This window comes from Salvia hispanica, chromosome 5 (genome assembly GCF_023119035.1).
Source record: "Salvia hispanica cultivar TCC Black 2014 chromosome 5, UniMelb_Shisp_WGS_1.0, whole genome shotgun sequence".
Lineage (NCBI taxonomy): Eukaryota > Viridiplantae > Streptophyta > Magnoliopsida > Lamiales > Lamiaceae > Salvia > Salvia hispanica.
Window position 1 is genome coordinate 28025858 of NC_062969.1, and position 13932 is coordinate 28039789.

The window sequence follows — 13932 nt, forward strand, 5'->3', positions numbered from 1 at the left end:
ATTTAATGATATCTTTTAATCATGGAATTAAATAATTATTAAAATATTCTTTTGACGATATCTTATCGTCTTAGGATTGCATGAATGATGAACGACGAAGATTTGCCAGCGATTCGCTCGCCGGAACGGCGAGTTCGCCATCCAACTGATGCCGACAGCCCGCGCATTAGCGCGGCCGCTTCCTCTCTCCCCTTTTCTCCGGCATTGAAGCGCCGCTTCTCCCTTCTTCGTCGTCGACCAGCATGCGGCCAAAACCGCAGTGCTCCGGCAGAACTCCCTCGGTCGTCGTCAACCTGCCGAGAACCAGCAGCAACCGTGCAGGACGGTGCAGCTCCGGTTTGGCATCGCACGGCTAGGGTTCGACTAGGGTTAAGGTTAGGGTTCTTGCGGTGGAGAAAAGCCGCTACTCTAGGATGAGCAGCGAGCTTCATCGCTCTCCACCACCGTCGACCGCCGTTCAAGCTGTGGAAGATCGGCGTTGCGGTCTCGCCGGCGGCGTGGACGTGCCCATGCTCGTATTCACATCGCCGGATGATTGCTTCGATGCTCCCACTGATCGGCCACGTTTTTCTGGGGTTCGCTGGGACCGGCGGTCTTGCCGGCGGCGTGCACGAGACCACCCTCGTCTGCGTGTTGCCGGCCGATCACCTCCCTCGCTCCCACTCAACTCGACAACCCTCTTCGATTACATATAGTGCGATTCGTCCCGGTGCAAACACCGACGAATCGCACATCTCGTACAATCGAAAATTCAAGTTCTATTGATTCGAATGTTCTTGGGTTCATCATGCATAAAATAAATAATAAAATACAAGAACATGCTTCATAATCAAATAACAATGCGAAATTTAAATACAAATAATCAGAGCCAAAGACTGGCTCTGATACAAATTGAAGGAACTGGCAGCGGAAGCGTTCGTTTTCATAATTTAATAATTAATCGAACAAATAAATCACATAATAATCAGATCTATTTAGCAGATTATTTAGACAAATTCTATTCGCGAAATTCTCACATGTATCATGCTCATAACTTGAATTGATAATGCTTTAAGTATAATTGAAACCTAAAACATGTTTTTCTACGGAACAGAAATAATACCTTATTAATTCTCCAAAGAATTGACGATGGCTAGCAACTTCTCCACGTGACGCTTTGAATACTATACCACAGATGTTCTCTCTGGTTCCCAAACTGTACTCCAATATCAGCGTGAGCTACCGGAATACTAGGACTTAAATAAAAGAGACAGAAATTCGACTCCACAGAAGAGAGGAAAAAATCGCCCAACACCAAATAGGGGAGGGGACGAAAATTTTGGGAAAAATAATAATGTTGTTTGTTTTTCTATCTCCTTTATTCTCCTATTTATATTAAGTTTCGTTTGGGCCCAGACAGTGATCTATGTAAGGTTTTGGATATGGTGTAACACCCCCTACCCGACTAATACTCAGCCGAATAGGTGACGTCACAATGAGCTACCATCAGCTATGGTGAACTAAATATCCAATTTTAAACCATTAAATTATTTGTGAGAATTCTAAAATTGTACAAACACAATGGGAGCTAATATAAGTATTCAAATTCAATGCATGCCACACCTTACAGAATTAGACACATACGATGCAAGCCATGATCAGTAACACTCTGAGTTTGCAGCCGCTATGCTAATCTGATATTAGGGAATTTTAATTGCCATTCTTCGAACCAACAAAATAGTAGAACTTCTAAGACATGCCATAATCCACTACAAGTAATAAGCACATTTTCATATTCTTTTAAGTCTTACATTACTTATTCTATTTATCTGCCATTCATCCTTGTAATATACTTATTTATCAATTTAGAACATAATTTGATATCATATTCCCAAGAACTATTATATACTCAAAAACCAACGGTGAACAACATGACAATAGAATATCTAAATCAATAAATTAATCACAAGTTCAAACGTCAGTTCAATAACCATCAATAGACACATAGTCATCACAAAATCACATACCACAACCATAGCACCGTCATCATGCTCAGTTTAACCTCTTGGATATGCAGATAATTCACCAATTCAAATCAACATCGACCGACCACACGTAATCAAGTTCATCATCACCACAAACATCACCATATTAAGCCCTCATCCACGTGCTTGACAACACCATGGGTACCATGTCAATATATATATTCCCCCGTGCGAGGCCCGATCGAAATCATATAATATTTCCACCGCGTGTGGACCGATCGAATAAGCTGCAACACATAGCACTCATACATGTACCACCTAGCCTTATAGCTCATGGGGCAATTCATCATATATCAACATGAACCGCTTGGCCTTATAGCCCCATGAATGAACATAGTGCACCCACATAACTACACCGCCTGGCCTTATAGCTCATGGGGCAATTCCGCATCAAATATTATAAACCGCCTGGCCGTATGACCCCATGAGTAAATGTGATGCACAAACATATCATTATATCATTGCCACCGCGCGTGGCCCGACCGAATCAATCTCATCACATCACATGCCGAATATGCCCAATAACATCAACCAAGCACGTGGCATTTCATAAGTCATCATGCTCACCCATAATTCCATCTCATTCCCAATCCATTAGTCAAGTTATTTCATTACCATATTTCATCCAATATTTCCATATTTTATATGTCATGTCCAACTATGTTAACATATTACAGATTGCATAAATAATCAGACGGGATCATAAGTATACGATCATCACATAATAGCACATAGCACCACACATTTCATTTTCATAATTATTTCACATCATTAAACTATCTAACTAAAATGCATCAAGTTTCTGTTACTATTCACCCAACACTATTTACAACCAATATCAGTAAATTAATCAATTCATTACGAATACCATATGATTATAACTAGTTCTCAATTGAATTATACTCATTCCTTATATTATCGTTTATGATATATACTCACTTCTTATCCATTTGACCTCATTAATTTATTTACTATATTAATTTATTTTCCCTTTCAACTCCATTATTATAACAAGTTTTGCAAAATATATCAACAATCTTTGTAACCATTAATAAAATTACCGTATGCATTTTATCATTTCTAGGTCACATATATGCATTCCAATAATCAAATAAAATTCATAGCATACACATGCATATATCCGATCACCTAAATCTTCAACGTATATTTCATTTCCTTATCAATTCTCCATCTAATTCATGTTAACTCATCATATGATCACCTCAATCTTCACCATATATTTCATTTCCTAAACAATTCTCCACCTAATTCATGTTAACTCATCATATGCTAATTTCTATAGCCTAAATAGCATAAAAAGATTCTAAGATTCAATTATGAATATTTTGGGGACTTTCAATCTTATCATGCTAGAATTTTATTGCTTTAACTCAATAATTAAAACATTTTATGTACATCCTATGATTTTATATTCATGGTTAACTCAAGAAATAATCTACATAGCATAAAAATAGACGACCATCCAAATCCTTCAATCTCAATTTTTTTCATCTTTTCTTTTTGATATAAAAATTAGTTAAGATTAGAGTATTACCTTATTTGCTAAAGCTCACCCAATCCTTGTTGATTTAATAAGGACCGATTATGCAAGACAACAATTGCTCAGTTTCTTATGGCAGTGAGCGATGGTCGACTTCCGGTGCACCGAGTAAGAGGTCGACTTGTAGAGCGTGCGTGTGTATTTTAGGTGTAAGTGCAGAAATGAAAAGAAGGAGAAGAAAAATGAGGGATTGAATTGTTACCCCTCGGTTTTCCTCCTCCCCCAATTAGTATATCCTCTCTCTAGAATCGTCCCCTCCTTACCGTTAAACTATTACTAGTTTATTGTGCCTAATTAGTTTCTAAAATATTCTAGACTATTCCGTCAAGGCTTTCCTTAAGATTTTTACACGACACCTCCTTTTAATTTAGATATATGTATTTTAAATGCTTATTTACTCAACATGTGGCACCATTAGAATTAATATATTTATATAATAGTTCCATCTTTCAACACTTATGGAGACACAAATATCTTAACTGACAACTCCATAAAATATTGGTTTAATGTAATTATTTGCAAAAAAAAAAATGCTACTCCCTCAGTTCGCGATTAGGAGTCCCGGTCACTTTTGCGCACCCATTTTATAAAATTAATAAAAAATAATTAAAATGAAGAATTGATAAAGTAAGATAAAGAAGAATGTTGACAAGAGTCTTCTCAACATTATTCTCTTTTTTACTTTATCATTTCTCCACTTAAACTATTTTTTATCATTTTTATAAAATAGGTGCGCAAAAGTGATCGGGACTCCTATCGCGGACGGAGGGAGTACTTTATTTCCTTTCATTATTCTATAATAGTTTTAAAATCACTTTCTTTTAAATCCTTAATATCTCACGGTAATCAACTCTCTACTTATTCTTACATGTACAATTACTATATTTAGCATTTCATAACTATAAAATGTAAGTCCTAAAAAAAATCATGAAAAACTATTTCAAACTTTTCATAGATATACACTAATTTGATAACTCTTTTATTTTTTTCTTCTTAAATAAAATAAATATGTCTAACCCTATTTTCAGGATGTTACGTATGAGCTCATCCAATTTACTTTTTACTAATTAAATTGAACCCACAATTTAATATAAGCTTTAATTGTAATATTACGAGCAGCCACTACAGAAGTAATATTGAACTCTCCCCATCCAAATCCGAAATTATAAGTAATCCGGGTTTCCGTTTTAACTTTTATTTCCCGCGCTTAAAATAAAAATATCCATTAATTAATTAATGTCTGCTATGGACTTAATTAATTAACTTCTTATTAATTCCAAGAGTGGACTTAGCATGAAACGCTTATTTATTATTCTTAGAGTGATCAAACTCCAACTAGCTAGATTCCGAATAATAAAACCTTGTTTCACGCTCCTCTTGAGGACATTATCAAACGAGACTCACCTCGCGCACGATTCAATATAATAGCAATCCTAGCACCGCTAGATATTAATCATCACTACCCAATATATTAGGATTATTGGGTTACGAAAAACCCGCACCATTTGATAAGTCAAAGTGATGCATAATCAATATCGTATGCTCAATGCTAACCTACATTGATTAAGAAATAAATATTTATCAAGACCTCGTCTTTCAGTAGATAGCACAAAGACACGTCTTGTTGTTAGATCCGTTCAGTGCTTTACCACACCAATGTCATCTTTTTTCAGTAAGGCTTAGAAATATGCGGACTGACATTGCAACCTTTCACGATGGATAGTCTAATTCCATCTAGGTCGTGAAATTCTTCTTTTTCTTTGTTTAGGACTGACCGTATTACCTTAAAGTGGACGTCGCCCACAACCGGTCTACTAAAACAAAGACTTAGACTTTGTTAAGTTAACTTATACATTTAAAACTACTCATAAAATCACAACAAAAATGTCTTATAAACATATATATTACAGGACACAAATCGTCTATTACTGAGTAAATAAAATCCATTACACGGAAATATTTGTACATTATGTTTAGTATAAAACTCTAAATCATCAACTTTGTGGTTTTTTCACGGCTAAAATCAACTCGAAGACTGGTCTCTTACCAAAAATCGAAACTTTGGAACCATACCTTGTTGTCGATTGAAAATCTTCCACCGATTAAAATGGTGTTGCGTCGACCGAAGGTGTTAAGCGGGCAAAAATCAACTCTTCCAATGGAGTTTCTCTGATTTTGAAGCAGCTAGGGTTTCTAACCTCACTTTCTTCGTCTGTTCATCACAAATTTATCAGAATAAACCATAAATTCAGTGAAAATCAAATTCAAAATTGCAAAAACCGACGGTTACGCACAAATTTATCACAATAATCCATAAATTCATTGAAAAATCGAATTCAAAATTGAATCAATCGATCTCCAACTACTGCTGCTGGAAGTGGAAAGAGATGGTTGTGACAAAATAGTAAAATCGACCCTCGAATGATGAAAACAAGTTCAGAGTTTGCTTTGGTTCGATCTCCCGTCATCCTTGCAGCACGAATAAATTTTTTTTTTCTTGATCTGTGGATGTAATACGGCGCGGTTAGGGTTTGGGAAGAGGAAAGAAGTGAGGAGGTCGCGACTATGAAAGAGAATGGAATGAGGGATTTGTCAATCCTCTCTCTAAATAACCATGTAATTTTCGCACTTGCATTTTTGAAACTGCTGATATATTTTCGTGTTTACAGCTTTACCCTTATAATGCACAAAAACGAACTAATAATGCAACACGGGATCAGCTCTGCCCTTTTAATCTAGTCTGTCCATTCCATCAATCTAATGGTTGATATTAAGAAGGAAATTGACACTAAGGGGACAATAGGAGCTTAATGCTACCCTATAATAAGATATGTAACTTTTGATATGAAACGCGGGCCAAAATCAAGTTAATGACAAGATAATATTTTTGTGTTAAATGTTTGGTATATGAAATAGTGTTTGAAGTTGTGATATAGATACCATGTGAAAAGACAAAATTCCCCTTATTATCAATATTGTGTGTTTTACATTGGAGAGAGGAGATGTAATTGGTGATTAAATTACTACTTCCTCCGTTTCACTATAGTTGAGGCGAAACTTTTCGGTACGGAATTTTAGAATGTAATGTTAAGTGTGTTAAATAAATAGATAAAAAAGTAAGAGAGAGGAAAAGATAGAGATAATAAAGTATAAAGTGAATAATATAGAGAGAATAAAGTAAGAGAGAGTAAAGTAAGAAAGAGGAAAAAGTTACCATATAAGGAAACGACTGAACTATGAAGAAACTTCCCAAAATGGTAAAATAACTCAACTATAGTGAAACGGAGGGAGTAATGAGTATTGCTGGAACTAAGAAATGCTTGAATAATTTTAATTGAGTTTATATCAATTAAGAAAGATGAATTCAACTAATTTGCTGAAAAGAGAACAAAATTGAACAAGAACGGATGATTTCTTTTGGTGAATCAATTTCGTAATTACCCTAAATTGAGGCAAAATGAGATTTGGGTGAATAATTATGTGTTCTCCTGAAGAAAATGAAACTTCATATGAAGATGAAGACATGGAAGTTGCATCAATGGTGGGATAGAGATTATGAAATTGAACAAGAACGGATAACAATCGAACAATTTATACCATCATCAATCGACATACCACAATCGAAATGGTTAGGAATCAAAATAGTCCAAAGTCAATTAGAGAAATAAATTTTTTTGGAAAAATTAAGGTCAGATCTGACAGCAATCATCACAGCCTCGAGTCGACACATCTGATCGAACCAGAGACGCACGTTGGCTGTGGAGTTCGGTCCGGTCAGATGCGACCAAACTATACTGTCGCAAGCAATCACTATCGCCGGCTGTCATTGTGTCGAGGGAAAGAGAAAGACTTGCAATGACAGAGCGAGGTCGGTGGTGGTGCCGGAAAACGAAGGTCTATGGCGAGGGGTGAAGAAAGGAGTAATGGAGAAGGGTAGGACATGGAAAACTGATGTTAACAACAGTTTACTATCTCACGATTTTTTGTAAGATACCAAAATGGAGCCAATAGTGAATTTTGCACACTATTCATACGGGCCGAGACAGCCCGACGGGCTTTGAATTTTGCTAACATTGATACCAAACACATGTTTTTGACCGGATAAGAACCACTGTCTTAGCATATCAAGGATATCAAAGGTATTGTTGACATGTGTTACCGTAACATTGGACTTCTCAACTACCAAAAGTTAGTTAAGTAGAAATTCTTATGTTTCTAGACTTGTATAAATTGCAAGGAGAATATTTAGCGACGATAATATTGTTTGATATCATCATTAGTTATATGGCTAATCTGGACCAATCCAAAATTAGAAATAAATAAAAAAAACAAAAAAATTGAAGAGAAAACCAAAAAATAATCATTAAAAGAGAAAGTATTAACACAATCTCAACCCCGGACGCAAACAAAAACAACCTATAATTCCGACATCCATCCCTCTCTCTGATATATTGATCACAATCTGTCAGGGGGAAATTGTAAGTCTCTCATTTTTTTTTTCTAATATTTTGGGATTCTTGGAATTAGAACAAAAAAGAATTTAAAATTGATTTTTGATATGGGTTTCTTTCTCCATCTCAGATGAGAGAGGTGGCCATGATGGAGAAGAGGGTAAAACATGTAGATTGACTTATGATTCCCAGCCCTAAATCTTTTCTTTTTCTTTATTTTGATTGAAAATGGAAGTCAAACATTCAAAGGAGATTGCCACACATTTGAAAATTGGCTTGACTGTGGCTCTATCCCTCGGTGGGGCCCTCTATACCTATCATAGATTTAAAAATATCAAACTTCCTCAAGGTACAATATATTGCAATTTCACATGAATGAGTATATGAAAGATTCGTTTCTTAACATTTTATGTATGTATAATATAGGTCATGGAACAAATGTCGATTCAAGAAAGGAAATTTCCGATGATCAGGTGAAGAACATCTGTCGACATCTATATTTACATGTCAACAGAAAGACATGTGTATGTCAACTACATTTAGCTGACATACAAATGTCTATGTATTAACATCCTAGATTGTTGACATAATTGTCAGTTATCAACTAATCATATTCCTAGGATTTCATATAAAAATTGCAATGATTTTTTTGGACTGCAGAATAATCAACAACATAGAAGAATCCTCTCGTTGAATTCCGAAGACGATCTGTGTGTGAAGAAGAATGACTCCGACGAGGAGGAGCAGGAGCGGGAGATGCGTAGGTTACGCAACCGGGTGAAATTCCTCGAAGAGAAGGACAGGAACCAGGAGCTCCAGCTCCTCGAATACTACGGGATCAAGGAGCAACAGACTGCGGTGATCGAGCTCCAGAACCGTCTTCGGCTGAGCAGCATGGAGGCGAAGCTGTACAACCTCAAGATCGAGTCGCTGCTGCTCGACAACAGGCGGCTGGAGGCTCAGGCGGCCGACCACGCCAATGCCACAGCCGAGCTGGAGGCTGCCAAGGCGAAGATCAAGACGCTGAGGAAGAAGCTGAGGGCGGAGGCCGAGAAGAATAAGGAGCAGATTCTGATCCTCCAGGATCGGCTGGCGATGGTGCAGGATCACGAGAAGAAGACGGCGGAGGTGGATGTGGAGATGAAGCAGCAGCTCGAGGAGGCGTGCGAGTTGAGGCTCGAGCTAGAGGAGATGAGGAAGTGTAGTGATATCTTGAAGCTCGAGAACATCGAGCTCGCGCAGAAGCTCGAGTACGTGCAGATGCTCGCTGAGAACGCCGTCGATAACGAAGAGGTACGCCTTCTACGTGCGTGTGTTTTATAAAAGAGTGAATTTCAAAACAGAAATCAAAACAAAATACTCATTGGATATCTTTTTTTCCTTTTTAACCCTTCAGTTTAAAAAGGGTATAAATGTCTTTCTCAGTGGTAAAGTATAAAAGGTTGTTTGAATAATAGGTGATGGAGCTGAAGGAGGAGAGTTTCCAGCTAAAGCAAGAGAACAAAGAGTGGAGAGAGGAGGTCGAGCGGATGAAGGCGGAGAAGACGACAGACGAGGAAGAGTTGATCTTCCTCCGATGGATCAACGCGTGCCTAGGAAACGAGCTAAAGAACTACCAACCGGCCGGGAATAGCATTGCCCGAAACCTGAGCCCTAAGTCGGAGGAGAAGATAAAGAAGCTCCTACTCGAATACGCCAACAAAGAGCCAAAGACCATCGACTCCAACTACCTCGAATCCGACCAATGGTCTTCGTCTCAAAACTCGTGCATGACCGACGAGCGTGACTTGGATCTTCCGTCATCAAGCAAGCCCGGGAAGCCCAAAATTTTCGGCAAGCTAAGACGGCTACTCCTCGGGAAAAGCTCCCGACGCCAGACTCCCTTGACGGATCGCACTCCATCCTCGGATACTATCCCGGGACGCTTGTCGTGCGAATACCCAGCGGGCTCACCAAGGGTAGTCGTAGACGCCGGGGGCAATGACATCATCAAGGCATCGTCGATCCTGTCGAGGAGCGGGTCCCGCAGGTCCTTCGACGTCCCAAGGTCATACTCCCGAGGGAATATGACCATGGCCGCGACCAGTAATGGGTCACGGCCGCGGAATAGCAACGTGGATGATCCATCCAGTTTAATAAATAGAATCGAGGCGTTGGCAGATTACGAATCGACAAGTTGGTCAACGGGAGACCAAACATCTTCTAAAGAGGAATTAAAGAAATTTTCAGAGGCTTTCAAGGATTCACGCTCCAAATATTCCTTTAGGAGTTCGTATGAATCTACATCTTAATTTTCTATATAGGCTAGGGATTTGATCTAATTTTGTGACTTATGATGTTCATAGTAAGAGCTAGTCTCTAATTTTGAAAAAACTTAGGATTTCTTAATCTATATTTTCAATTTAATTACTACTATATGTTTTTTTTTTTTTTTGCTATTTTCTTACTTTTATTTCGAAGTTAAATGTTTTTTAAATTTATTTGTTAAATGTTGTATGACATGGTAAGCGCATGACTAAATTACTCGTTGTACGTTCCTTTTCATAATTCTAATATTTAATGCGTTATCTTAAAACCCAATTTTAACGGAATTAATTTTATATTAGTAGTACTACTTTAAATGAAATAGTATGAGATCTGTTCTTCTGGGCGCCATCACATGAGTGATATAGAGGCCACTACTTATGTGGCAGTGGAATAATAAATTTTCTTATTATTTTTTTAATTTATTATCATTATTAATCACTCTCTACTATGTATTGATGTAATGCACCTAATATCTATCAAGTACTCATGCAGGTTATAAATTATCCCTGATATTCTGAAATCTAAACAACCGATATTGTCAGTTCGCTGCATCACTAAGCTTATCTTATCCGGTTTATTGTTCAATATTCGGCGAAAAACCTTTTCTTTTCTCTCTTCGTCTCAATCTTTCATCCTTCCTTGTTGGCATTCGATTCTCTACAAATCTTTTTTAATTGGTTTCAAGATTTGGGTTATGAGCTTTGCGTCTCTCGCTTTGCAATTAATCTGAAATTTTTAGGAGGAGAGTTGAAGGGGTTTTATATTTCTTGCTCTGCAATTTTGTGATTTTTAAAATTTGTAGAAGTTGTGATTATTATTTTTGATACTCATTTCATTGTCGATTTATTTTAGTAGCATGTCGTTTTAGTAATGATATACTTTAATATCGATGACATTATGAGTGAGGTATGTACTCGAACTTTTAATAAAGGAAATTATTATACTATATCAATTAGGAATAAAGATTAAATATTATGGGAAAAATAGTTACCAGGGTAGTACTAGTACTCCCTCCGTCCCAGAGAAGATGTCACACTTGGGAAATGGCACAGGATTTTAGGAGATGTTATTTTGTGTGTTAAGTGGTGAGAGAAAATATAATTTTATAATTGATGTGAGAAGAGACTTTTTCCAAAAGAGGAAATGTGACATCTTTTGTGGGAAAAACTATAAAGGAAAGTGTGACATCTTTTGTGGGACGGAGTGAGTACTATTTAAGGTTTAAGCTTGGCTATCATAATTTTGAGTTAGGAATTGTTCAATTTTGATTATGTATAAGCACATCTAATCAAAGTTAAATGAATAAAAACAGCACATGTACTGATAAGAATTCCTATGGTTGAACCGTTCCATTTCCCAAGATATGTCCAAAACAGTGTTTGATTTCAATTTTTTTGGTTTTAAAAGATAAGGATAAAGGAACCTAGCCACAGAAACTAGACTCAAAATAGAATTAGATGGAGGGAAAAAGAGATACAAAGAAAATGTAATGAAGGAGGAATCCTCTTTGGGACCTAAGACCTCCCACAAAAAAATGTGGACAAACCCTTGGCTACTTTCACCAAAGCAAACACTCCATTAGCTCCACATTCATGACTACCCTATCATCAATGCATACCTTTACTTGACTTAATCTAAAGACTAAATCAAACAACCTACAAGTAGGAATTGGATAAAATCTCACAAAGAAGATGCTTCATAGGAGTCTTTTAACATTCAACATTCATCAATCAACTAAGGAATAAAAAGATAAAGCTTGCTATTTATAGCCTATGCTAAAAATCCAAGGAAAATGGCCCACAAATTCTAAGTCCGGGAGAAACGCCCGGTCAGGCAAATTGTAAGGCTAAAACGCCCGTCTGGGCGAACTTTTTTCCTCAACTCGCCAAAATTAGACAAAACGTCCGATCGGGCGTTTTGCATGGCTCATTTTGGCCGGTCGCGCGTTTTCTCTGGACTCACCCTCTTTCTGCGCGGCTTTAGTAAATCGTCCATAACTCTCTCCAACGGACTCCGATTGAGGCGTGCAAGATACTCACGCGAAGCTCTTTTGAAGCCGAAGACATTGGTTGCATTTGCATAGCATTTGGAAGTCATCTTTGATAGACCGATCACTGGTTGAATCCAGCTGTATGTAAAATCCTCGATGCACGCCTTCCATGATCGTATCAACATGTATCTATTTTCATCTTTCATTATAAATGATATATAAATTTTAAGGAAATGGTAGAGTACGAATGTAATTTCAAATTACAAACACTATATTAAGCAAAAATCCAATTGCTTGCCGCTAACGTAGTAACATTACAAATTTTATACCCAAAATAAGTCATAAAAAAAAATAAACAAATAACAATGGCATATAAAGTAGCAAAGAGGAACTTTGAAGCAGAAAAGTGGAGAGAAATGAATTCCAAGAATAATGGAGGGTGTTAGGATCTGGTGCCATTCAATGTGTCCACATTCCTCCTTGTCGTTGGGAGGGTGTTAGGCGACCCTAGCATCTTCCCACGTGAAGACGAGTTTCTAATAGCAAAATAAAGTAGAAAGTAGAGTATACTAGCAAGAACTATGGATTGAATCAAACCAAAGCATGATTGACAAAGTCATATTATGTGTGCATCCAATAAACTTTTCCCCACGGCAAAAAAAACTTGTCATTGTAATAAGAACTCCATAAGCCAAAGATCAAAAGCTATCTCAATATGAACAAGACAGTGGTTGGTGATCACAAGCAGACCACTTTTTCACTGCGTCTTGCTGGTGCTTGGTTCATCCGTCTCAACAGGGAATGACACTCCCTGATCACCTGTATCACAAAACACAAACACATTAAATTCTATATTTATTCAATAAACCTATTCAAAGTAGAAATGAAATGTGAGAGAAGTCACTTGTTTCAGTTTGGATATAATTCATCACTTTATCCCTAATACTCTCTTCCATGTCAATAAGACATTCCCTCAAACTGTCCGGATGATGGAGGCGGAATTTTTACAAGAGAAGGGTTGTCTTGTCCTTGATCAAATGATTACGATGATGCCTTACGACCCTTAATAACGATGGGATTGCCTTGACCATCCTAGCAACTGCATCCTCATTGCTAGAAAACAATTCAAGTAAGTCAATCATTTCTTTTCCAAAATTTTCAGCCTTGAGCACATTTATAGTCACTTCAACTACTTTAGAAGATATAGCTTTGTTCTTATTGCTTTCGAGACTACAGAGGCTGTGAATCGCAGTGGCAGCTTCTTCCAATACGAAATCAACACCTTCCTGCAATAATAGTGCGAGTGAAATAAAGGGATTAGTTTTTCCAATCTGTTTCTTGCTAATATCCTTGAGGAAATGGTAACTAACTAGTATAAGGCTTAGGCAGACCCATTAAAGCAATGAATATAAGATGCACAACTCCAGAATGCATTGCTAACACAATGTTGTCGTCATTGAGGCAGAATGGTGATTGTTGCAATGATGTCCTCATTCAAGTCATGATCGAGGTAACTGATTTGACTGAGAATAGTCAATAGATGTTCCACGGCAACATCTGATTCAGCAAACTTTTCCTTGATTGAAGGCGTGTTTTCTG

The 13932-nt window shown here is 37.3% G+C and overlaps 1 protein-coding gene and 1 long non-coding RNA gene across 3 annotated transcripts; one reads left to right on the forward strand and one right to left on the reverse strand.

Annotated features, from left to right (window-relative positions):
• Positions 1-1161: 1161 nt before the first annotated feature.
• Positions 1162-3843, reverse strand: LOC125186054. Of its 2 annotated transcripts, XR_007170353.1 has the most exons (3): positions 3580-3843; positions 2007-2432; positions 1162-1195 (listed from the first exon to the last, which is right to left on the reverse strand). It is a non-coding gene; the product is annotated as an uncharacterized LOC125186054 (long non-coding RNA). The 2 variants fall into 2 exon arrangements; XR_007170352.1 differs by lacking the exon at positions 1162-1195 and having other exon boundaries at positions 1903-2432.
• A 4148-nt stretch (positions 3844-7991) lies between these two features.
• On the forward strand, positions 7992-10412 carry LOC125186572 (protein CHUP1, chloroplastic-like). Its single transcript, XM_048082954.1, has 5 exons — positions 7992-8063; positions 8167-8385; positions 8463-8509; positions 8697-9329; positions 9494-10412. The coding sequence occupies exons 2-5, from the start codon at positions 8265-8267 to the stop codon at positions 10325-10327; spliced, it is 1635 nt and encodes a 544-aa protein (XP_047938911.1). The 5' UTR covers positions 7992-8063; positions 8167-8264; the 3' UTR covers positions 10328-10412.
• Positions 10413-13932: the final 3520 nt, after the last annotated feature.

Excerpts from the sequence above, each read along its gene's own strand:
- LOC125186572 (XM_048082954.1), top strand. The coding sequence starts at position 8,265 with ATGGAAGTCAAACATTCAAAGGAGATTGCCACACATTTGAAAATTGGC. Across the intron at positions 8,386-8,462 it reads AAATATCAAACTTCCTCAAG|GTCATGGAACAAATGTCGAT; the intron begins GTACAATATATT and ends TGTATAATATAG. Across the intron at positions 9,330-9,493 it reads ACGCCGTCGATAACGAAGAG|GTGATGGAGCTGAAGGAGGA; the intron begins GTACGCCTTCTA and ends TTTGAATAATAG.